This window comes from Pteropus medius, unplaced genomic scaffold (assembly GCF_902729225.1).
Source record: "Pteropus medius unplaced genomic scaffold, Ma_sr-lr_union100, whole genome shotgun sequence".
NCBI lineage: Eukaryota > Metazoa > Chordata > Mammalia > Chiroptera > Pteropodidae > Pteropus > Pteropus medius.
In genome coordinates this window covers 27,292,034-27,318,897 of record NW_024350319.1, presented here as the reverse complement: position 1 = coordinate 27,318,897, position 26,864 = coordinate 27,292,034, and the positions used below count along the sequence as shown (strand labels likewise).

At 31.5% G+C, this 26,864-nt stretch overlaps 1 protein-coding gene and 1 pseudogene across 7 annotated transcripts in view; both read left to right on the top strand.

Annotated features, from left to right (window-relative positions):
- Positions 1 to 26,864, top strand: part of PPP1R12A (protein phosphatase 1 regulatory subunit 12A) — a 131,073-nt gene that overhangs the window by 75,491 nt on the left and 28,718 nt on the right. For 2 of the 7 annotated variants that reach the window (XM_039838908.1, XM_039838910.1), the window contains exons 5-14: positions 3,388 to 3,532; positions 9,127 to 9,201; positions 9,866 to 9,954; positions 10,098 to 10,255; positions 15,204 to 15,325; positions 21,769 to 21,984; positions 23,192 to 23,286; positions 24,058 to 24,162; positions 25,149 to 25,316; positions 25,714 to 25,890. In XM_039838908.1, the coding sequence (XP_039694842.1) occupies positions 3,388 to 3,532; positions 9,127 to 9,201; positions 9,866 to 9,954; positions 10,098 to 10,255; positions 15,204 to 15,325; positions 21,769 to 21,984; positions 23,192 to 23,286; positions 24,058 to 24,162; positions 25,149 to 25,316; positions 25,714 to 25,890 (1,350 nt within the window). The remainder of the gene's footprint in view (positions 1 to 3,387; positions 3,533 to 9,126; positions 9,202 to 9,865; positions 9,955 to 10,097; positions 10,256 to 15,203; positions 15,326 to 21,768; positions 21,985 to 23,191; positions 23,287 to 24,057; positions 24,163 to 25,148; positions 25,317 to 25,713; positions 25,891 to 26,864) is intronic. The other 5 variants (XM_039838911.1, XM_039838913.1, XM_039838912.1 and 2 more) reach the window with 3 other exon arrangements.
- Positions 1,949 to 2,067, top strand: LOC120583396 (uncharacterized; annotated as a pseudogene).

The window sequence follows — 26,864 nt, the reverse complement described above, 5'->3', positions numbered from 1 at the left end:
ACTTAGTCATCAACAGCATTTTTTTTTTTAAAGAAAGAATCAGAAATATCAAAGAGATTTACATATGGTAAAGGTAAATATTGTTACTTAAAACTCTTGTTTCTACAAACATACACACACACATACATATATGTATATATAGTAGATTATGGTGTAAAATAGATCACTAGACTAAAGGAACTTAGTGAGCCATCAACAGCATTTTTTTAAAGAAAGAATAAAAAATATCAAATAGATTTACATATGGCAAAGGTAAATATTGTTTCTTAAAACTCTTGTTTCTACAAACATATACACACACACACACACACACACAGACACACGCACATGTATATATAGTGGATTACAGTGTAAAATAGATCACTAGACTGCTTCTAAATGGGCTTTGTAATTAGGTTATCCAGCCTCTTAAAATCTTTCATTAAGATTCTCAATGAAGGTCAGGATATATGTTAAACTCCTTAATTTTACATGTAAGACCATTTGTCATCTGACTATTGGCTCCTCTTTTAAACTAAGCTGCTACCATTGCTCCTCAGGCATGCATTATTCCAACTATATATATCTTCTTGAAGTTCTGTCATGATGTCTTAATTCTTACTCTTATTTCTATCTGTTGAGCTTCCAAGCCTGTGTCGTTGTAGCTTAGCCATGCTACTGTTTCTTGTTTCTATCTGGATACCTTCATTCACCATCTTTTCAACTTGGAAGCAAATTCCTTTCAATCCTCTGACTCAGTACAGGGTTCTAACGCTATGTAAAACAGCGCTGAACCTCATTCATAATAAGTTGCAGATAAAGCTAATAAATTACCATTTTTCATCTATCATATTGGCAAAGATCAAAATGTTTGGCACACTGTGTTGGCAGAAAAGATACCCTTACATTACTGGTGGAAGTATAAGTGACAATTGAGCAAATTTTGTCAAAGTAACAGTTATTCTTTGGGTTAGCAGTTCTACCTCTGGGAATCTTCTTTTACAGATATTCTCTCTCACATAGGAAGTAAAGTATGTGTTAGCAGCATTGTTTATAATAGGAATAGGAGAATGGTTGAATAAATTATGTATGAGGCATCCTTTCACTTGAATACTCTAGAACAATTAAAACATATAGATAAGAGCACTAGAATGTATTATTAAGTGTGAAAAACATGGAGAGAAGTATACATCATTTGTGTTTATTTAAAACTTTTTAAATTATATTTGCTTTTTATGTGCATAAAATTTCTTTGTAAAGATCCAATCAAAATTAGTAGTATTGTTATCTATGGGGAGGGGAAACGGATTGGCTAAAGTTTGGTGGTGGAAGAGTCCCGCCCCCTGTACTGCCATTTATTCTTTTTTATTTTTGAACTTTGTGAATATATTACTTATAAAAATAAAATATATATGAAATGAAAAATAAATAGAAGATATCATTTTTGATATCACATCAAATATGATCTTCTCACTTACCCCTTCCTCCCTAAATAGAATTAGCCCCTTTCAGTGCTTTTGATCCTTTTCAGTTCTATATTTCCATTGCATCTCCATCACAGAATCTGTCTGTGAGGGTTGATTGTTGTTTTACTTGACTTTTGTCCTCCATTAGAAGCTCCTCGAATATAATAAGTATTGTCTTATACTTTTGTGTATACTTGTATGGCCTGACATGTACAGAGAACAGTATGTTTTTTGGGAGAAGGGAATATATCTACCTTCCTGGCTCTTTCCTCTCCACACAGACTCTGAAGCACTTATAATTTGATGTTCAGAATATTTAATAGTATTATAGTTCATATTTTCTAAAGGGGGATATATTTTTATTATCTTATATCCCAGTCTTATTTCTGTCTCTCACAAAGTTTTCGATAATATATTTTAGTGGACTTTTTTTTTTTTAGCTTAAATCTCTGGGTTTATATGTGTTAGCCTGTTCTTTACAGGCTCTCAAATGTTGGTCTGCAGTCTACGGTCATTCCACCCTGAACAAGCCCAATCCCATCTGATCTCAGAAGCTAAGCAGGGTTGGGCCTGGTTAGTACCTGGATGAGAGACCACCGAGGAAGACCAGGTGCTGTAGGCGTAAAAACTTAAGGGATTGTAAGCTGACAAGGTCCTTGCAATTTGAGAGGTCAATCAAGAGTTACCTTGCCTAAAAAAATAAAATAAAATAAATGTTGGTCTGCAGACAGGTGATAGGCAGTGATGAGAATCATATGAGGGACTTATTAAAAATATAGATGTACAGGGCCCATCTCCTGGTATGCTGCTTAATTCAATAGAACTGGGGTGGAGCTGGGGAATCTTTTTTTTTTTTTTTTTTAAACAAGTTCTTCAGATCGTTCTTTTACGGAGCCAGAATTGGAGACAGCTGCTTTAGATATTGTTAGGAAATAGGGAATCTGTTCTTAAAACATAAATAAATGAAGAGTTATATATTAGCTATCACTACCACCTCCTATAGGTAAAAAGAAGCCCTTCTCAAGCTCAACATCTTGGAAGTAAGGTGAAAGTCACCAGATTTCATGAGTTGTAAAAGTATTTAGTGTTTTGCCCGTGCGTGTGGGGGGTGTGTTTTGGACTTGCTATGCGCATTTTATAGACATATTCTTTGTTCTCTGTGAGCTTAATTTCTAAATTAAATAAAGGTTGATGTCTGTGTGTAGTCAGAAGGGCATACTAATATAATTTTGTACAATTCTTTACTTTGTATTAAAACGTATTCCTATTTTCTAGCTTTGTTGATGATTGAAATATCCGCTATCTACTGCTACTGAAAAGTAGACTTGACCCTTTGGAATGTTTGTTTTGCTTTGTTTTGTTCCTAACAGTCAGATTGTCATTTTCCTAAGAAAATTTCCCTTGGTTGATCATAAAGTTTCATGAAAGCATTCACAAACCAGTTCCTGAACTGTAAGAACAAAAACACTACAAAATAAGCTTGTTTAATCTCAGTATATTTTTAGAATACATTAAGCCTGAGAATGATATATCATATGGACACCTGAAGACATCCCTGCAATAAATCAGTCTAACATACAAATTGATCCAGTAGTTTTTGATCTCACATTGAAAAACTATATAGACTTTCCTCTGAAAATTTTAATTAACAAGTCATAGTAACAAGAATTAATCATGTCACACCAAACCATAAGGACTTATAGTCATTAGGAATTAATTAAAGCTGAATGTATTATTATGGCAGTAACTCAAAATCCCCTTTGCTAGGGTTTTCTGAGAATTATTTTCTTTTCCCTTTATTAATTCATTGAGGAGAGGGGATCTGAGCTATGAAAAGAGAAATATATTGCAAATTTTTGTTAACTCGCATGGTATAAAGCCATTGATTTTTTGCTCATTTCTAGATTTTAATGATTATCTAATTTATTATAATTTATTTTAGACTTTTAATACAGGCTGGCTATGATGTTAATATTAAAGATTACGATGGTTGGACACCGCTTCATGCTGCAGCTCACTGGGGTAAAGAAGAAGCATGTCGAATTTTAGTGGACAATCTGTGCGATATGGAGATGGTCAACAAAGTGGTAGGCCTTTTAAATGTATTTTAAATATCTTAACTTTTAGAAATTCAGTTTTTATCTCAAAAATATTAAAAGAATATAAATTGTATATTTTTATTAAGTTTTATTAACTATACAAAACTATTTTGTTAATTATTTATTGATTCTTATTATCAATTAATTGTTTAAATCTTTTTCAGCTACCTATGAAGCGGTTTTGTCCTTATTCTGCCAAGAAAGAAGTATTACTCTTTCAGTAATTATATTACCATAGTAGATTTGAGTGCTTCTAATTCTCTATAGCTGCTAGTCTTATCAGCTTGCTTATAGTAGCTTTTTAAGTGACATGAATAGCAGTGTCTTATATCAGGTGAGAATTTTAAAAACCATAAGGTTTTGTGCCAAATAAGATTTGAAATAGAACATCTAGTCTCCTAGTTTTGCAGTTGAGAAAAGTTTAGTGAGGTAAACGATATACTTTAATAAAATCCAATTAGAGGGAAGGAGGGAGCAAATGTCATATCAGTGCTTTTCACAAAATCATGAATATATTGAAGTTATCAGATTCCTTATTCAATTAGATTTTTCTCCTCTGCTCCCTTTCAAGTACTATCAGTGTCACCAACATTCTTACTAATTCCTTCCCATTCCATATTGATAGATAAGAATCATCTACCAGTAGTTGTAGAGCTTAAAACATGTTTTTTCTAGTGAGCTTAATTATCTTTAACTTCCATAGAATATCTTATATATGGCATTTCATAGGTTAATGTAGTAAATTACTTAGTAGATGTTTTTAAAATGATCTCATCTTTATTCAAACAGGGACATCTAATTCTGTGGTGTCCATTAAAATGAGTACTGGTGCTGGTTATGCTAATAACTGCAGTTTCTAATTGGGGATTTGCAAAGGAAAGAGATATACGTATGCCCATGATTTTCTCATGGGTACATGGTTGGAGATTGAGGGTAATAGTGCATTCATGTCCTAGTTGCTTACATAAAGAGATAAAGAAGTCCTCTGAACTACTTTGCTCTTTCTTGACTATTTCATATATGTATTTATAAATGTTTTTAAGATATGTGAAGGCAAGAAATCATAGGAAGTTGTTAGAATCTTTAAGAGAATCAAGATAAAAAATGTTTGAGAATGATCCATTTGTTAGTATAGGTTTGCCCTTATATATGAGTATTCAATCTAAATTTTTTTATCAAAACTCTTGATAATTTGCTTTGTTGTTTTTTATCATAAGTTTTCTGTTCTGTAATCAGTATTAGAAGACAAATAAATGTTGATACTGTTTAATTTTCAGTGAAAAACCAGCTAATTTTAGCTTGACAGTTAATATTCCTCTCCTGTGTAGAAATTCCCCCAGCAATTGGGATTTTTATGAAGAAATTAGTGAACGAATACCTGTACCTTCTGCAATCTGTTCTGCATTCCTGTCTCTCTCCCAAATAGAGCCCCCCACAGGCCACTTGTCCACTGACATGTACTGATAATGGTTCATTCAGTGTTAGTGGCCTCTAAATAAGGACCAGAAGATAGAAACTTTTTAATCGAAATGGTTTGCAAACAAGATTATATCACTTCCTACTTTAAACATGTTGTTTGCTAGTGAAACATGCAATATATAGTAGGTATGAGAAAAAATTATTTTATCTTGCTTCTGTTCTATAATTATCTAATTCCTATGCCATATAAATTCATTATGAAGCTCCAGGAGGAAAACTACATATAAAATCATTTTGCTTCACCTTTCGTTTCTATATTACTACAATAGTATTTCCTTGTGCCACCCTATATTTTAATACTTATCCTCTCATTTCATTACTTCGGTACATCTTTATATGATCTTAAAAGAATTGTTCCTCATAATTCCTTAGAATTTTAGTTTTCAACTTGTTTTAGAAGAATGCTATTTTTTTAACAACCCTGTGAAGTTGTTATATGAGTTTTGCAGATTGGGGAACATGATTAGAGAGGTAGAATAATTTACTTAAAGCCCTAATAATTGTTTCTTTTTATTCTGCTAAGTTCTTCTGCATCTTTTCTTAATTTTTGATTTCTCATATTTTATTTTTCCAGATACTCATAAGTTATAAAAATATGATTTTAAAATTTTTATCAAAATATGATTTTTCTTTTAAAATATCAAATATTCAAGATGTCTTTTAATAGCAAAGAGTTAAATATAAGATTCTAAAGGCCCTGGTGGCATAAATATACCCCAATACAAGCTCTTTTTTTTTTTTTTTGAGTACTATATTCTATAGTGATTGAAGATATTTTTATTAGACTTAATTTTATAATTTTGCCTTTGTGAGTTAGGCTATCTCTGTTTTCACTGACTACATTTTAAAATAACATGTCATACTTCATGTTCAGTCCAAACAAATTAGTCTTAATTGATTAAGCCTGCCTATATGCATTTATCTTATCATTTGATACTTTCTTCAGTACTTGTATATTGAAGATTTTTTGCTAAATTTCTTTTTTAAATGTCAAGAAATGTACATAACATACTTTCAGAATATAGATGACTTTTTTACTGATAGAAAACATAATTTGAGGACTGTATATAATTTAATAAACCATATTATGGAAAACTTGAAAGTCTTTTTACGTGAAAATAGAAAAAATGTTCTAAAATTACAGTATTTAGAGATTTTGGTCTCATTTCTTTACCTTATTTACAAACTGTAAAACATTTGCCGTCATTTTAACTCGTTATAAATTATGTGATACATACTTTAAATATAAAGTTATAATTTTATTTTGCTTCTTTAACTTATTAAAATAGTTTTACTAGAATGTACCCAAATATTGTCCCTTTTACAATATTAACTAAGATGCATTTCTAGTTGAAATTTTCTCTACATGCAAGTATTACAGTCATTGGTAGAAAACTCTTTAGCTTCATAGCTGTCATTGTAAAGATTTAAATGAATGACAAAACTGCTTCTGTTATTAATGGGCACAATGAATTTTTTTTCTGATTCTATCTGGGTTTATTCTTATTTTCTATAAAGACAGTGGAGCAATAGAGACCTACATTCTACTCCCACTTACCCTTCACTTACCCACATGACCTTGGACAAATACCATATACTCAGAGCCTGGGTTCCCTCATCTGTACAATGCGAATCATAATAATGCTTGTTCTGACTACTTCACTGGTTGTTATGAAGATGAAGAGAGATCATAGCTACAAAAGCAATTTAGTTAGAATAAGTGAGGAAAGAAGAATGAAGAGACTATGAAGTTAAACAGTGGTTCTACTGTGGCTCTGGTAATTTAAAAATGTATTGAATTGATTTTTTTTAAGCAGTAATTTTTTAAAGATAGTTTTCTTAATTGGTAGAGTTATTTTTTCATACCTCAATATTGAGCCCTCCTCACTTGCTTCCTGGTTGCTTTGAGTGACTGCTTATATTCCCTATTTCATTAGTACCCCATTATTGAAGGGATAAGTAGCCTTATAGTAGTTAAGAATCAGGTAATGTTTATAATTTTACAGTTGGTTAGCTTCATAACTGTCCTATCAATTGTTTAAGGAGCATGGTTAAGTTACTGAGTTAAGTTGAAGGGTGTACTTTTTTGAAATTAGAAACTCTTCTGTGTATAGCCTACATTTTACTCTAGTTTTTATTTTCTATCAGCTGCTGTTTGCAAAGTAGACTCATTTTTCAAGGGAGAAAGTGAAAAGAAAGGTTAGTAAGGCGATCCAATTTCTTATTCTTATAAAGGAAAATTCCTTGGTTACTGAAATAACCTACCATTACCTTTAATTGCTGCTCACATTTTATTATAGTTCAAAAAAATGTTCAAGATGTGGTATTTCATTTATATGGGTTGATAAATGCTTAATTTAATACTTAAAAAGAAGCCTGTGAGATATTTCCAAATAATAACATATTCTTGAACACAGTTTGCTTAACAAGTGTAGCATATATAACATTGTAGAATCATACAAAGAGAATATGATAGAGCAAAACTGGGATTAACATGTATTGCTGATCTAAAAGTCACCTTCGGATTTTGAGCCACTTATTTTGTTTCAGAGCCCTTTGTTCTTCAGAAATTTAATTCTTAGCATTTAATACTTAAGGTGGAAATGGGGGTGGGGAAGTTTATTAAAACTGAAACTTTGGATTGAACGGGGAAGGATGATAGATTGCCTCAAGTTCTTACTGGGAAGACTTTGTAATAAGAAAAGGCAGATATAAAAGTGTTTTTGAATCTTTAAAATTTAAATACATACATTCTCCTATCTTGATAAAGCAGCATATTATGTATTTTCAAGATATATGTTAGAGACCATATCTTTTATAAACAGACAATGGAAAAGCTAGTTCGAATATGGAGTAGTGTTAGGAAATTTAACTCCTAAGTAGATGTCACCATCTTGATATTGGTATAGAATCGAGGGTGGTAGTTTTGTTTGTTTTTAAATGGAAGAATTTGTGTGATTTTAGAAGTCATTATTATTTCCCCCTCTGACTTTGCTATGGATGTGGGACTCCTCTTATGAAAGAAATTTGAATTTTCTTTCAGAATGATTTCTAATTGTGAACTTTTGAGTATTCTGGAAACTTGTAACAGTAAGGTTATTATAAAGGCTAATGCAAGCAACAGGAAAAATCCTTACTATGTTTGGTCAACAGCTCTTTGAAATTTGCTTTTCCACAATGAATAAAAATAGATTGACAGATGTTCATCTGGACTACTTTTTGAAACTAAGCCATACCTATGGCTGGCTGAACTTTAAGCAGTTTAGAAATAAATATTTTTATTTTATTACTCTACTAAGAATTTAGTTAATTTTTATGGAGGTATCAAAAAGAAATAAAGCCTCAATAGCTAAACATGGACTTAACCATGTGACCCAGTAATTTCACTCATAGCTATACACCTAAGGTAATGAAACTTGTACATGAATGTTCATAACAGTATTTTTCATTATATATAGCTAGAAAGCAAAAGCAAATGTTTATCAACTACCAAATAGATAGTAAATGTGGTATGTCATGCAATGGCGTATTCAGCAATAAAAATAAATGAAGTAGTGATACATACCACAACATGGATGAGCCTTAAAAACATTATGCAAAGTGAAAAAAGCCAGTCACTAAGGATCACATATTGTATGATTTCATTTATATGAACTGCCCAGAATAGGAAAATTCATACTAACAGAAAATATATTAGTGTTTGCCTCAGTCGAGGGGAGATGAGAAAGTGGGGAAGTGACTGGTAATGGGTATGTCAGTTTTTTAGGGGGTGATGAAAATGTTCTAAAATTGATTGTGTCATGGTTGTAAAACTCTGAATATACTAAAAACTATTGACTTGTATACTTTAAATGGGTGATTGCATGGTATGTGAATTACATCTAAATAAAGCTGTAACCAAAAAAATTGAAGGAGAGTGATCAGCTGCTTCTCACTCACATGGATTTCTCTTACATCTCCTTCAAGTCTTACATACTATGTTTTATAGCTGCCATAAAAAAAAATGTTATCTAACTTCTTCCTATATAATCATTAGAATCATCAAAGACGTTTTATAATATACTGACTTTTTACTATCACCACTTCCCTTGTTTCCTACCTAGGGCCAGACAGCCTTTGATGTAGCAGATGAAGACATTTTAGGATATTTAGAAGAATTGCAAAAGAAACAAAATCTGGTATGTTTGATGGCTATCTAAAAATTATATTAGTGAATTCTCTTAATAGCTTTGGATTTCAGACAGTTTTAAAAAGTATTCTTGTGATGTTTTGTACTTTTTGGTTCTAAGTTATTCCTGGGAATAAAACTAAATGACAATGAAAATAAAAGAGTAGTGGTGCTATTTTTGTCTTTCTGTTGCTTATCCACATTTCTCTAACCTCCTGTTCACAACATGAATATTTCTATAATATGTATGTTTTCAAGAAAAACATGTTTTTATAATTGCATGAGAAAGTTCACTTAGAAAATAGAAACTATAAAAATCTCAGATTTCTCAAATAGCAGGCCCTAGATAAGAAAGGAGTAATGAAACTAGGAAACAGATTTTTAAGTAAAATGTTATCAGATATCCTAAGTGGTGATTAGACCCTGAATTTTTCTGTGAACTAAAGTCTGAGGGATCTAAAAAAAATCCAATTTAATCCTTCATGGAGCTTTTTAACTTTCTCCTTTTTTTTTCTTTATCCAAGTTCTTTTCAAGTGCAAATTAAATCTTTTATTTGTTGTATTTTGTTTTTGTTTAGTTTTTAGAAAACCACTTTATTACTTTAAATTCTGTATTTTGCTTATTAATATTATTTTAATAGTATTCTATTTTTCTTTACATAACTTTTATAAAGCTCCATAGTGAAAAACGGGAAAAGAAGTCTCCGCTAATTGAATCAACAGCCAATATGGAAAATAATCAATCACAGAAGACCTTTAAAAAGTAAGTAAAATTTTAGGTTTTGTTCTTGTTAAAAATGAGTTGGCATGATGGCCACAGACATGATTGTTAGATTTTGTGGATCTGGGAAAAAGTTTGACTTTTTGTATATATATAATCATTTGAAAGCTATTTTCCTTTCATAGCAAAGAGACATTGATTATTGAGCCAGAGAAAAATGCATCCCGTATTGAATCTCTGGAACAAGAAAAGGTCGATGATGAAGAAGAAGGAAAGAAAGATGAATCTAGCTGCTCTAGTGAAGAAGATGAGGAAGATGACTCAGAATCAGAAGCTGAAACAGGTAAAATTTGAAAGATAAAGGGATTTTCAATGACATTTGATTCAGTGTAAAGTAAGATGAGACCAGGTTTTAATTTTGAAACTTTTCGGACTGATTGTGCTAATAGGTCGGATATGTACCAAGTCAGTAAATTACCTTTCAGGGAGTATTTAAAAACATAAGTATAGTTGTGATTTTATTGTTCTCTAATTACCTGGAGACTCTTGTTCATCCTCTGTGTTTTTCTGACCTATGTTTTTAAGTTAGGTGAAGAGGCTTATAAGTCTCCCATGAGATGGTACAGATAGGGTGTAAATGGGTTTCCAGTAGTTCAAGAAAGTTCTTGCTACTTTCTGAGGCCCAAAAGTCTGGGAAACTGCTCCTAGTAGCATCCTGAATATTACCTAAGAAACAGTAAAATTTTAGGAAGTTGGGAATAACTCAAGATACTTTCCTCTGGGGGCATAGAAAATTTGCTTTGAGAAATTTTAAAAACAGAAATGTGTAATATAATAAACATTTATATATTCCAAATACCAAGACCTAACAGCTGTTGACATTTAGCTGTATTTGCTTTAAATTTTTCTTTTAATAAAATTAGAACATTACAGTTGTCTTCTTTAACCATGAGCCCTAGTCTGCTTCCTTTTCCTTTCTTCCCAGAGACAATCACCATCATGAATTTTTTCTGTAATCTTTTAGTCCATTTTTATACTCTTATCTTATGTACATCAGAAGTAATACATAGTAATTATAAGGTGGTTTTGTATTTTTATTTTTATACCCTAGGAGTTGTTACGCAACTTGCTTTTTTTTACTCAGAAGTTTTTTAAAAATTTGTTCATACGTATCTATATCTACATAACTTATACCTTTAGTTGCTATATAGTATTCATTAAAAACATCCATTTCCCTTCTGATAAATATTTACCTTTTTCCCAGTTTTTTGTTGTTGCAAATAATGCTGCAACAATCATTTGTGTGATTACCTCTTTGTGTGTACATGCAAGAGATTCTGTAATAGCTATACTTTAAAACTGAATTATTAGTTACATTTTCAGTTTTTATAGATGCTGCCAAATTGCTTTACAAAGTTACTATAACAATTTTCATTCTTTTCCTTTTTATTATCAAGGATATTTATGCATTTTTTTCCTCTTGCTCACATGTTTTTATAGATTTTGTTTACCAAATTAATTTTATTAATGAACATTTATTATCTTATCCTGTATCAGTTAATCACTCAAAACTTCTGAACAGCATGCAATTCCAGTATTGCCATCTTTGAGTTCTATAACCTGGCATTTTAACATAACTTTATCAGAAAAAAAATATACCATTTCCATTAAATTTTTTGTTCAGTGAAAAAATTGTTATCAATATCAGAACCAGTTCGGTGGTCATTGGTTAACACAAATGCAGCTCTGGAATTTCTTGGACTTCCTATATCTCCTCTACAAACAACAAAAGTTTTGAATCATTTTACTTTTATGCACTGAGCAAAATATTTCATAAGAAAATGTGAGAAGCTAACATTTACTAAATAAACACATGTTAAGGAACATACTGTTATTTCTGTTTTCCATTAAAAAAAAAAAAAGATGTTGCTAAACAGATATAGGCTAGCTTTGTTTCCTGGTAACGTGTTTGAGATTCCTATGTTTACTTGAAGCTTGCTAATCTGACAAGTAACTAATTATTTTTTGGGAATACACATAGAGTTTTTGAGCTATATAAATGGCTAGATTTAGTTACTTAGGACTTTAATTTTTTTATTTATTGCTGTCACATTGCTGGTCAGGTAAGTCAGTATATCTTTTGCTTTGGTGAGACAGTAATGTGGGTAAAATTGTAAGCTAAAGCAACAGGTAGTCATTAATATTATAATTTATTTGTATAACATGCTAATTAAAATATTTCTAATTATAAAAGCAATTTATATGAGAATCAGCATACACAGTGTTTAAGTACACAGATTGATTCATGCATATAATTGTAGATGTGGGTAATTTAATCTTAGATTGATGATAATACCTGCTTTATGTGGATAGTATATAACAATTATAAGTGTTAGCTTTTGTATAATAATTGTATAATATTAAACTCTACTAATTTAAATATGCTCAATATATATCCTTACCTAATTAAGGCACTTTAATTAAGTTCGTGCTGTTTCCCTTGTTTATTTTACTAAAACGGAAAGGTAAAATGATTATCATTGAAATTTAAATTGACTCAGATATTTTTGCCCATATTTAAAGTTTTTTTTTTGTATGTAGTTAATCTCCTCTCTGTGAGACATGCCTTGGCCCCAGCCTGTAGTAAAAAATATAATTACAAATCAGATAATTCACTTGTGCACAAGATAGCCAGTTCTAGAATACCCAGATCTCCTAACTCATGTGTCAAGTCTTTTATTTCTTGTATACAGTAGTAAGAATTCGAGAATTGGAAATTGAAGCATCTCACAGAGATTTCTGAGATTTTGTTATCTAATTTTTTTCTTAATTGGCTCTTTTTATACAATCCACTGTTCAATGATAGGCACTGGGGAGCTATTTAAAACAAAGAAAAAACTTCAGATTTAGACCAGTTGTGCTCCTGACCTCTTTTGGTTGAAATTTCCTTCTTGTAAAATGAGAAATAAAATATAGATAGAACCAGTTACCATCAAATTGCATTGTATTAGTTCCTTGTTTGGAGTTTAAGCATACCAATCACTCTCTGCTTAGTTTCTCACTGATCTAACTTTAAATGTTCCTCTGAAGCATTGTACTATGATAATTTTGTTCTTCCTGTTGCTAGTAGTCAGTCGTGCCAGGAAAATTTGACTCTGTCTTAAGAATTAATCCATGTAAATGTTGTGTGGTTCCTTCTCTCTCACTCTTTTAATATCAACAAGGCTTTATCATACTTTATTTGGCAAGCTTGAGAAAGCAGCCGTTTCCCTGTAGAGCTACAGCTTTATTTGACAATTTCTAAGCTGTTTCTTTTTTCTACGTTTTGTAAAGTTATTTCCTTGGGAAACTATTTGACATAAAATAACTGTTTTGCTGAATTTTCTTTTATAAAGTTTTGTATCAGTGTTCTTTTCATAAATCAGATTTAAATAGGAACTTAACCAAAAATTTAATTTCCTTTCAAAATTATAAATTTGAGAGGTAGTAGAGAGAATGAAAAGAAGGAGATATATTTTTGCTTTCAAGTTTTTTTCCCTCTTGGACTTGAAATTGTCATTCTTCACTGAAATCAAATGGATAGAAGGGCTTCAACAGTATTGATAATGTTTATTTAAGTTCGATGGTGGCACATGGGGTTTGTTTCATTATTATTCTTAAACCAAACAAATGTTTACATACATGCGTATACACTCCTTGGTGTGTAGGATGCACTAATAAAAAACATTTTTAAATCAAGAGAAAATAGGAAGAAAGGAGAATATAAAATGAAAGAAAATCTGTTGAATTTCGTCTTGTTTTTTTATTTACTAGACTGTATGCTCTGTGCAGTTAAGATATTTTGTCTTTTCATTGGTTGATGCATCCTCAGTACCTATGACAGTACCTGAAGTATGGATACGCTTAATAAATATTTATTGAATTACTCTCTCTGTCTAGTTAGGTGTCTCGTTTTTCAGGAAGATGGTCTAATTAGATTACATATGATTTGAATTTAACTGTGCTGAATAGGCTAGCTTCTGTTGAAGGAAAAGAGGTATTATTTAACAATGAGAATAAAATTTATTAGACTGAGTCTAGTTCATTCAGTTTATTCGAAAAGCTAAGGTTATAGTGATTTTTAAGTATCCCAGTTTGACCTTGTCCTGTGGTATAGTTTGAGATAGTGTTCTTTTCACCTATTAACATCTTATGGATGTTTTCTTAGTCACAAATAGAACTGAATGAATCATTGCAAATTTAGATTGTTAGTAGGATATTTATAGTTACTCTAAAGATAAGAATATTTTAATATTGTCTACTTATAAAGTATAGTAGCATACAATAATGATAACTTAAGATGGAAGATTTCTTTGGAAAACTAACCTAAAGGAGGGAGAGAAGTAATATTTTGAAATGAGTATTTTATAGAGCTTTAAAACAGTATATTTCTTCCTCAAAGTATAGAAGGATACCTGTCTTGCCCCATTTTGAAACCAAGGGAATACTTTAAAACTAAATAAAATGAGCTTTGGCCATTTGGAAAGTAAGCTTTTCTAGTTCATTTATAAATTACAGTTAATTTAAAAATTTACATTTTTAGTGACCATTTTGTTAAAAGATAATCTGATTTATGTATTTGAACAGTCTTTGAATTTTTTCTAGCATCAGATTAATTTTTCTAATACTTTTAAAAATCTTTCTAAGTGATTCATTACTAGTTGGAAATTGTCTTGATACAATATGAAAAGAGATTTAACCTAATTCAGCTAATGTTTATGTCCATTTAACTTACAGATTTTTTAGGGGCGAAAAGGCATACTCTTTGTGACATTGAAGCATACTGTTTAACGGGAATATTGACAAAAAGCACTTTTAGATTCCCTGTAATAAAGAGGAGCCGTCAGTTTTAGATAAGCAACATAAGTTGTTTATTCATTAGAAAATTACATAGCTCTTGTAAATTGTTAAGTAACATTGTATTCATGCATTCAAGTTTTAAATATTAATTTTAAAGATTTTAAAATTTTCCATAGTGTTTAAAGTACAAAAGTCAGATTCTATTTGTGCTTTTTATTCTTAGAAGCTTTGTTGTGTTTCTTCATATTATTTACTTCAACATATATATTGAGACATTTTTAGAAACTCCTTAAAAATTCACTTGTTAAAAAGGGTAATAGTGATAAAAGAATTTGATTTAACAAAACCTTAAACAAAGGTAGACTATAAAGTAATATTTTCCCAGTCATTGAAACTGAGTTAATATAGAATCCTGATTCTTAATGTTCTTTTTTTTTTTTTTATTAAAATAGATAAGACAAAACCCATGGCTTCTGTAACTAATGCCAATACTTCTAGTACACAAGCAGCTCCCGTAGCTGTTACAACACCTGTGTCATCTGGTCAGGCAACACCTACATCACCTATTAAAAAGGTAAGCTAAAACTATGTTGGCTGAAGATACATATATTCTGTTTAAGAACCATTTTAGTTAAAGCATTAAATTCTAAATTTTTATAGCTTATTCCAAAAATATTTATGGTTTTAGAATAAGAATATATTTTCCTTTCTTTAATTTGACTGAGATTTCCTTTGAACCATATTATATTTTTTAAATACTTTTTGCAATTTTACAGTTGATAGAAATAAATGGCATAGGGATTACATTTTTTATATGAAAACCGATCATCATGGTAGTTTTTAATTCTGTTGTACTTTTGAGAAACACAAATTTCATTTCTTTTATCTCTGTTAAGGTGCATTTCGACAATTTCACATGAGCAAAGGCTAAACACAAAAAGTGCTACCACAAGTCAATGAGAGAACTAGAATTCAAATTTTCCAATTCAATACAAAGCACTAGTAGGAGCATGATCTCAGAAGACAAACCGGAGATTAGCTCCTGAACCCATTACTTAGAAGTAGTTATGACTTTGAGTGAGTTACTATCTTTCTGGCTGTCAAAAATAAATAAATAAAAGATAAAACAAAAACAATAAACAAAGAGAGAAAGTAGTTGACCTTGTAAACTTTGGTTGACAAGGCCTGGCTAGTGACTGACTTTCCCCAGATTTTAATTTCATTTCTTCCTCTTCTCCTTTACTGTGTTCTCCATTTGCTCTCTGTCCTTCTTACTTCCCTTTCTCTACCAAACAGTACTTTCCAACCAATGTGTTGATCTTTTTAAAGACTTTCTTTTCCTTGCTACTCCAGAACATATACTTCTATTAATCCAAATGAAAGATTAAGGATTCTGTTTTGGTTTTTTTACTTATCTTTTTTAAAACTTATCTCTTTTTAAAAGCTCTTTTCACTAGCCCTTACTTATCTTTAATGAGCACACTCATTTCCCTCTCTATACACACGCACACACTTTTTCAGAACCAGTTAAAAATTAGTTGCAGTCAGTATAACACTTGACCTCTAAATACTTCAGTATTTGTTTCCTAAATACAAAGTCATTATCTTTCACTCCCACACTAAAATTATCATACTTAGGAAATTTAACTTTGATGTCATACTGTTATCTCTTCAACTTAGGAAATTTAATTTCGATGTAATACTATTATCTCTTCACTAATGTATAGACCACACTTAAGATTTTCCCAGTTGCCCTCCCAATAATGTCTTTCAAACTCCTTGTTTTTTTAAATCAAGTGTCCACTCAGGGATTGCAGTTTGTTTAGTCGTCATATCTCTGCCTTGGAACTTTTTATTTTGTTGCTTGTCTGACGTTATTTGGTTTGCATGGGTTTGAGGACTGATTTTAAATTCCTGTAGTGTTTCTATCACAGTGTCAGCCTTGCTAATATTTGGATTTGGCTCCAACTGGTCAAAATGTAAATCTTTTAAAATCATAAACTAGAGATTGTTTTTTTAAATCCATACTGTTAGAAATAATCCTTCTCTAAAACTTTTCCTGAGGAATAAGAATAATGTGAATTCTTAGTAGTAAAAATGTGTGGATTTTACTAGTACAATTTGAATATCAGGAAACTATATGAATGAGTTATCTTACTTTCTGTATTCTAAAACTGAGGGCTTCTTGAATTCAGTTAGAACCCATGTTTATATGATCATAATTACATGTGCTTTAAAATAAAATTCTCCAGAAGCAACCTGTCCTGCAGAAGTTTTAAGACAGTTATTGCCATAACTGGTGTCACCATGAGCTGTTTAACTGTAGTTTTATTTAATTCTAGAACCCCTGTTTACTTTTTCAATGAACACTTTTATCTCTTCTGATTTTTTTATCTGTTGGAACTATAGGATTATCAAAAGTTTCCAAAAGCTCCAACCTCTTGGAATAGCTGGTCACGAAACTGTCGTTCTTTTGAGTATTTAGCTAAGCAATCTCTTCCCTACCATAGTCAGATAATTACAATAGACATCTTATAATCAATTACATTTTTCTCAAGCGTAGCCTCAGATTTATGGTAATTTATTTCTCAGTTTATGCCAGCTGTCCTAACTGAAAGCAGATACTTAATAACTGTTAGATTAGTGAGCTAATAGCCTCTTATAAAATTCTTACTCAGAATTACTTCTGATTCTGTAATTAAATTGATCTAATGACAACTGTTTCTATAATTTACATATTTAGAAATTGCAATTCTCAATTTCAAAACTTACTTAGATTATATTGTTTCAGTCTTTGTTTTTAAGGTTTTGTAGCCCAGTTTTATTCAAAGCAGTGAAGTCATGGTGTATAAAAAATTTGAAGTGTTATTTTAATGGATAGAGCAATATTATCAATATTATTGTTTTTTAATTTTGTTTCAGTATTTTTCCTGTAACTTAGAGACCAGACATGCAAATTGCCTTACATAAATCGTTCATTTGTAAGTGCATCTTAGATTTTGCAGTTAAGAGTTCTATTTTTTGATTCCTACTCACTACTCTGCTTCTAATATTTACAATTATCTTAAGTTCTCTAGCTTCTTCCACTAGTGTGCACATGCACACACACACACACACACACACACACACACACACTTATGGCAAGGAATAGATCACAGAACAGGAGCTCTGAAACAGTATTAAATATCACGTAAATTCTATAATAACTCAGGGTGTCTGCAGAGGAATGGATATATTTAAGTGATCTTCCCTTAAGTCCTCAATTCCAGCTAAAAATAAAGAACTATTTCTGTAGTAATGAAATCAGGCCTATTATTTGTGGAGATGTTAGCTATAAAACCATCAGTTTGATTGTATTATTTAAATTTTTAACTGAAAATAAGTTTATATAATTCTGTAGTCAAAATAAATACTGTTGGGATCTCCAAAGATGATTACCTACTCTAGTGTATGCACATAAATTCCAATAAGTATAAACCATTTTTTCTTTACTAGATGGTAACAATTAGAATGTTCTTGGAATTAAGTGTTTTAGTTAATTGACTCCAATTATTAAGCATAATAATAATTTAATAAAAGACTACTCTATGTTGTTGGTATATGAAATATGCTGATAAAATGTACAAATGTAGAATGATTGTTTAAAAATGAAAGAAATCGTATTTAATTTGATATAATGGAATTAGAACATTTGAGATAGATCTTGAAGAATGATAGATCTTGAGGTAGTATTTCAACTAAACAGAGGGAAGGAAGGTTTTGTACAGTTTGTTGAAAGGGAGAGAAGAAAACACTGTGAGCCAGGTAGAAATAATATAGAGTATTTTGCGTGAAAAATGAGTTGTTTAGTTTGATCAATGTATAAGGTACATATACAAAACAAAGCAAGAAAAGTAGAGCCAAATTGAAGAATGTCTTCATTTCTAAGATAACATTTTTATAATTTGACATATAGTAGAGAATTATACAGGATGGTTGAACAAGGCCATGAGAGAATTATTCTTTATAAAATATCTGACAGCAAGTACAGGTGTATTTGAAGGCGAGAGACTGACCGAGAGGTTTATTAGAAAATCATTGAAGTTGCCCAGGATGATAAGAGTATAAACTAGAGAAGTGGCAGTCGTCTTATAAACGAAAGGAGGAGATTTAGAGACTTTATAGGTAGATGGTGAAGGTGACAGAGAAGTCTAACATGACTTAGAAGTTTCAGAAATAGGAGACTGAAGAGATTATTGATGCCATTAATAGAAATGGGGAACTAAAAGTTGATTTGGAAATAAAGGTGTTTTTGATTTTAGTCATGTTGAGTTCCAGGTTCCAATTATTGTTCTAGTAGTCCATTCTAAGGATAAATAGAAATTCAGGACTTGGAATTTAGGACTTAGAGTGAGTTAGAGAGTAACAAATTTGAGAATAAGCTGAATACAGTTAACATTTGGCCTGAGGAAGTAGAGAAGACCCTACTCCAAACTCTTGGGAAAAGGGAGTGGAAAGAGAAAATGGGAGATCTGAGAATATTCTCGGAGTGCTCATGTTGCAGGACTATGACAGAAACAACAAAAAGACCAAGAAGGGGGTTGATCAGAAGAGTAAGAAGTCAAAATAGTTCTCTGTTATAAAAGCCAAAAGAAGTGTTTCAAGGAGAAAGTATAGTTGAGTATTTCAGAGAGGTTCATTTATACGCCAAATAAAACTGAAGATGCTTTTAAACAAATAAACCGGAACTTAAATGCAAATTCATGTTAGATAAAGTGGAAGTATATCCATTATATTGTATAGTGCAACAAATGTTCATTTCAAAATTGATAACACTGCCCTATTTTTCTCAGCTCTAACAGTAATAGTATTTCATTGGGTTGTTGTATGGATTAAACAAGATAACCCATGTGAAGCACTTTACTTAGGACCTGGAACCAATAAACATTTGTTACTAATTAAATATTACCTTTTCTTACAACATTCAGTAAATGTTACTGCTATATGACTATTTTATCATAGAGGAATAACATTTGTTTCCAGTTTGGGGAGATTTCAGGGCTGGAATTGGCAACCATGGCCTGTGGGTCAGAGCTGACCCACATACCTGTTTTTGTACAGCGCACAAGAGAGAATACTTTTTAAATTTTTAGTGGTGGTGGGGAGGGAATCAAAAGAAGACAATTTTGTGACACAAATTCAAATTCCAGTATTCCTAAATAAATTTTTATTGGAACACAGCCACATTTATTCACTTACGTATTACCTATGGTTGCATTTGTGCTGCAGCAGCATAGATGAGTTACAACAGAGACCCTGTGGTCTCAAAGCCTAAAATTTACAGTCTGGCACTTTACGGAAATGTTTGCCAGTCCCCGTTCTAGAATACTATGATTTTAAACTCAGAAATTGATAACTAGTCACTTCAGTGTCTACAGAAGTTCCTGAGCTTTTCTCAGTCAACAGAGCCCCTAGTGTTTTACTAATCTTTTTCACAGTGCCACTTGCCCAAAAGAAATACCTATTTGTTTCATTTCTGAAGTAGGTAAGTGCAAATAAGTTAATAGCAGTTTGTACAGTGTCCAACAGATGTCACTGTGCTCTCAGAACTTTAAATGAGATATCCCTCATAGCGCCCCTGTGGTTCTGTTCTGGCGCCTTGGAATGCCTCAGTGCACATTTTGGAAACTAAGAAATGCTGTACATCATGTGTCTATTTTCAATCCTATTGATAGGAATTAATTACTGGAAGTTACCAGAGGTATGTTAATAACAGTTTTGTCTATAAAGTAGCCCTCCGATATATGGTTGCTTTAACAAGCTCTACTAAGCTGCTAATAATAGCAGACTTTGGCATTAAATATGAAAGAAAGTTTTTTTTTTTTTAAGTATTCATATCCCAGGCTTGTAGCAGCTAGTCAGTAACTATAGTCACCCACTTATATTTAACTGTGGTTGAATATTTAAATGCTATAAGTTAAGTCGATGAAGTGAACTAGTTACAGATAACAAATGTTTCACTTTTAGGGCTGTTTGAAGGAAAGTCCTGGAAATGAAATAAATATTTGTATAAAAAAATAGTTTTTAGTTGAAATGCTTAATGTTTGGTGGAAAAATCAAACAGTAAATATGATTATGATATTAAAAATATTATTGAAATAAATGTTATAATTAGAAAATATATCTGTTTTCATTTTTGTTGGTTATGCTGGATTTAAAAATGTTTAACCAATTATATAAAGGAATAAAAGCAAAATTCACGTGCTTTGTTCATTCACATGCTATATTATCTGCTCTACAGACCTTTTAACTGCTTTAGATAAAAGTTTCTCTATTAGAGTCTTTCAGATTCTCTCATGCTGAAAATGGAACTTGCTCCCAGTGACTTTTAAAGATTGGATTATTACCCAATCATTTCGATTTATTATAAAATTCTTTTAAAAAAGGAAAAAATGTGTTTTGCTCATGAAACTTCCTTTTCTGTTTTCATACTTTCAATCTTTATCTCTTTACCTGTCTCATTTTAATTGGCTTTAGTATGATTTCATTGCTCCTACCATGCCTGTGGTGGAATCTGTAGATCCTGCATCATGGAGGCAGGGCTTGCGCAAAACTGGCATTGTTCTTGTGCCCAATAAGGGTGAAAAATCCATGGTGAGGCATTTCTATGTGCAAGGATTTATATTAGGTTACAATATAACAAGTTTAATATGAATATTGGTTCCAAAGATGCATGGTTTTAAGTCCTTATGGTGTGCTCATTTCTGTTCTCTATCTGCATCGTAATTTTTCTGTGTGATATAAAGTGTGGAGTGTGCTTTGTTAAATCTAACTTCTGGAAAGGTAGTTCATGCCTTTTTCAGTTTTATACCTTTACACTTTGACTAAGACATTAACCTACTTAGTAAAAGTGTTTCTTCTGAAATTATTAACTATAATTTTAGATGTTTTATCTGTGAACTTATTATTCGCAGTTTAAGGACTGATCGATCAGTGTTGATAATTCTTTTTTCTTTTTCTTAAAAATAAAATATAAAGTTTCCAACCTCAGCTACAAAAATTTCTTCCAAAGAAGAAGAGAGAAAAGATGAGTCTCCTGCATCTTGGAGGTTAGGACTTAGAAAGACTGGCAGTTATGGTGCACTTGCAGAAATCACAGCATCTAAAGAGGCTCAGAAAGAAAAAGACACTGCAGGTGTTATGCGTTCAGCTTCAAGTCCTAGACTTTCCTCCTCTTTGGATAATAAAGAAAAGGTAATCTATTTCACAGTCTGGGTTCTATAAAAACTAATGATTTGTTTTCCAGGAATGTCAAATCTGGTGGCTTTTCTATTTGTCATTAGATCTATGTTTCAACTTGAACTACATGACAATACAAGTGTACCTGCCTTAAACAAATATCTATGTGGAATTGGAAGGATCTGACTATACTCAATTAAAGAAACAGTTTATCTTACTTTGAAATTTACAATAAAATTTATCAAAGAGCAAGCTTATTTGTTTATTAGGAAAGTTTTCCAAAGTTTAGAAGTACATTTCTTCTAGAATATGATTATACTCATTGGTTACACTTATCCAGTATCTTCTCATTTCTTTACCCGATATTTCATCTCTTATATCAAAAGCAACTTTGTCTTAATGAGTAAATAACTATTATATTTTGAAAGGCAATATTAAATTTTGTCAAATAGAATGTACCACAGTTCATTCAGTGTTATTTATATAGCTGATTGTTAATTTTCTACTGCATTTATCGATGCTTGGACATTTTTTTCCATATAGTTTTTTCCTCTATTTAGGAGTATTTCTTTTATCAGAAATTCAGAAATAGAATTTCTCATCAAGTAAGTTTAATATTTTTTATTTTGTATCAGTTTATTGCCCAGTTGTTTCTAACTACTTGATGCCAGTATAGTAGGAACAGATCAGATGCCATTGTCACTACATTCTCAACCAGATTTAGATAAATATAATTTAAATAACTTTTGTTTTGAATGTTTTAATGATATATATATTAAAGAGTAGAATATTAAGGCAGTAAATACCTTATATAACATAAGCGATTATGACTTTTTATTGAACTATATTTGAGACCTTATTTCTCTGAAATAAATAAGGATATTTTACCTTATGATACTAATACTATGAATAATCTGTTACAGAAGTTATAGAAAAAGTCATTAAACTGTAGAGGAATTTTTCTTCCCTATGTTAAAATATTATCTAATTCTAGATAAAAGGAGAAATAAAAGTAATTCATACAAACTGTCCTTTAGTGGTTATAGTACTTGACTGTTGATAGACATTAATTTTTTAGAGTTTGGCTAGAAACTGTGGAAATTCTATAAAGTAAACTGTGATGGCTATGTCATTATTCATTGTTGGATACTCTTAAATATTCTTAGCAGCACCTGTAAGTATCACAGATTTATTTTCACTCATTTTTTTTTCTGTTGTGTAGGAGAAAGATAGTAAAGGAACTAGGCTTGCATACGTTACACCTACAATACCAAGACGACTAGCCAGTACATCTGACATTGAAGAGAAAGAAAACAGGTGGATTCATTATGATTTGCTTTGTTTTTACTACGAAATCTTTATTATCTAGCATGAGAGTTAAAGCATGAGCATTGTTGGAATTATGTGAGATATGGATTGCAGAAAGAGATGGAGGGTATTACTGATAGAACACCAAGTACTCCTGAGGAGGTTCTGGCTTGGTATGTTCGTGAAATAGCAAAAAGAGGCATAGTGATTAGAACAGAGTGAGGGGACAGTGGTGGAAAATGAGGTCGCAAACTAGTACATGTTCTCTAAATATTTGGAACATATAGATAAGGAAAAAGAAGAAGGGGGAAAAGGGTGTTAATTTAGTTTCTTCCTGTTTTTCGGCACATAGAGTATGAGAGCTTTTTAATGCAGTTATCATTGTGTTATAACATCCAGTTTTGTATCTCGACTTTTTTATCTGACATCTCATACGTAGTTTATATGCTAATAATATATATTTTCAGTAAACATTGTTTTTCATTAGTACATAGTGTCCATAGAGTAGGTTTGCTGAGGTTAAAGTAACCATTTCCCCTCCTCAAACTATGGAAATTTAAATTGTCTAACAGTTCGCAATCATGAACAAAACTTCTGTAAACATCTTAATTTTCTCCCTTTAATTAGGTTTATACCTTAGGGACAGAATCCTAGAAATGGAATTACTTCTTACTAAGTATCTCAAAGGGACTTTTCTAGTTTCTGCACCTACTAATGTTTATTAATGTACAGTTTTCTTACAAATTATCTACCAGAATCTGAAGGATATTTTTTTTACAGAGATTCTTCAAGTTTGCGAACAAGTAGTTCTTATACAAGAAGAAAATGGGAAGATGATTTCAAAAGGAATAGCTCAATTAATGAAGGATCAACTTATCATAAAAGGTAATAATATAATTCTTAAGTAACTTTTATGTATTTTATAAAAATGAGGCTTTTCTAAAATATATATTTAAAGATGGATGAAAATTTGCTCCAACTAATGCCTTCCTAATATATTACAGTCAGTCCCCACATAACGTCTTCATTAGGTTGCATGACGTTAAACGAAATGATGTATAACAAAACTAATTTTAATGTAGGCTGATTGGTATAAACTAGAATTAAGTGCCTACAGCATCTCATCAATGTGATAATGAAACTGTGTTGAGCAAAACGTTATTTGAGGACCTGCTGTATATATATTTAATTAATTTTTTGAGATATAATGAAATATCTTTTATATTGTGGCATATTAAAAAGGAAATCCTTATATAGTTGACTAGAGCATTTGAAATAGATTAGTGTCTTAATTGATCTGGTCATCACTGGTGACCTGGAAAATTTTCACTTGTCTTAGAGCTAAGTAAATGCCTTGAATTAGAATGTTGGTGATATCATATGGAGGGGAGGGGAGGCTGTAAATTATTTATCTGCTAAAAACAACCAAAAAAGAGTAAAAGATGAACAAATATAATATAAGCATGGGTCATTCCTAGGGATGTGACCCATTGCTGAAACAATTTTCTTCCAAAATTTCAAAGTCTTAGCTTTCCCCAAGTAAAACCAAACCGAAGTGTTTTTCTCAGACCCAGCCTGTCATAACCATATGATCTGGAACAGTTCTAGAAGTGTAAAATGTCAGATCAGATCATCTTTGAGTCTTGTTGAGGTAGAGGGGGGAGGCAGTAAAATGATACACTACCAAATTAGTGAAATTATCTAAACTCTAGCAAGTTGTAGGTGCAACTCTTGGTGCTGGAGCTGGTGGTGTATTTAGGAACACAGTTTTTTAGATTTTTCCTAGCCTTGTGAATCTGTATAATGTATAGACATTAACTATAAAATACACATACAAACACATCCTATATAGATATGACTCTTTTCTTTAGTTACTCCTTTGGTAGAAGACAAGATGATTTGATTAGTTCTAGTGTTCCAAGCACCACATCAACACCAACAGTTACCTCTGCAGCTGGGCTTCAGAAAAGCCTGCTTTCCAGCACAAGCACTACTACAAAGATTACAACGGGTTCTTCCTCAGCAGGCACACAAAGCAGGTGAGTCACAGATACATTTTGTGTTCAGGCCTACTGTGCGCTTATGTATGTGCATGCGTTTTTGTTTAGAAGATTGTGGGGCTCTGGATTTTTTCATTTACCTTGTTAAAATTATTTACAAGCAAAAATTGGTTCCAAAAAGAGGCAGTTATGCATGTCTGGGGAAAAAAATTAAGTTCCTAAATTATAAACTTTACTTGAATTAGACTGCTTAAAATATAAATTTCTCACTTTGACAGCTCTGGGTGAGCTTCTTGGTGCATAGTTGAAATATGCCTTGCCTTGTGTTTTAAAAAAATCCATCCCTGTAGTCACATGTTTTCAGCTGCTAGAAAGTGCTTTCATTGTTTAGCTGTTTTCCTTTTCTCTTTTTGTGTTGCTGCTTATGATGCTATAGTACCTCAAATCGTTTGTGGGCTGAGGATAGTACTGAGAAAGAAAAGGACAGTGTTCCTACGGCAGTGACCATTCCTGTTGCTCCAACTGTTGTAAATGCTGCAGCCTCTACCACAACCCTGACTACAACTACTGCTGGCACTGTCTCCTCCACATCAGAGGTCAGGGAGAGACGCAGGTGTGTAAAGGTCCTAATAGGACTCCCAATATATCTTGCCCAGTGATAAAAGTTGTTTGTTTTGTTTTGTTTTTTAATCTTGTGAAGTTGGTGACCATCTCTCCAATAGGTTAATGAAAGAAATTATCTGTAAAGATTCTCTTGGTGAAGAAAGGCTTCTGGTGCATATTTGTAAGCCAAATAATTCTAACTATGTTGATACACTTAGTTTTAATTCTGGTACATAGAAGGCACTTATTAAATTTTTTTAAGGATCTACGAATTTATTTTGTGTGCTTTAATATATTTATGAGCATCGCTTACTTCTTTTTATTTTTCTCAGTTATATGGAATCATAGATGTGAAAAGGAACTTACCTATTATCTTTTGTGATGTCCTTGATTTACAGAAAGAAACTGAGATCCAGAGATATTAAATGACTTTTCCACATTTATATAATTAGTATGAGAACTAAGGCAAGGCCCAAGATTATATCATCTATACTCCCTATCTTTGAATTTTGTTTTTCCTCTTGAGAAAGAAGAAAACCTTAGAAAGCTAAATGGAACCTTTTAAAATATTTTATTCTTGCAACATTAAATTAGCTACATAACTGATATTTTCCTCACTAAAATACCAAATTAACTTGGTTTTACTTCTGGCACTTAGTTTTCATAAACAGATAATCTTACATCCTTTGTCTCTGGTGCTTCGCACAGTGCATCCTTACGGTAGTATCTTTAGAGTAATATTTGTGGTAAATATATGAAAAGTAACAAACTTAAATATTTCCTTTCCTGTCATTACATCTCTAGTTTCTGCCAACATATTTACATTTTATCTCATTATAGTGAAATATAGTGATAACACAACTACAAGCAGTTCGAATTTTTTAATTTGAATACCAGTGTAGGTTGTATCATATTTGAATTTAAGTCAGGTTTTTGAAGTGTCTCAATAAGACCATACAGCCAAAGGAAATTAGAAGAGTATAG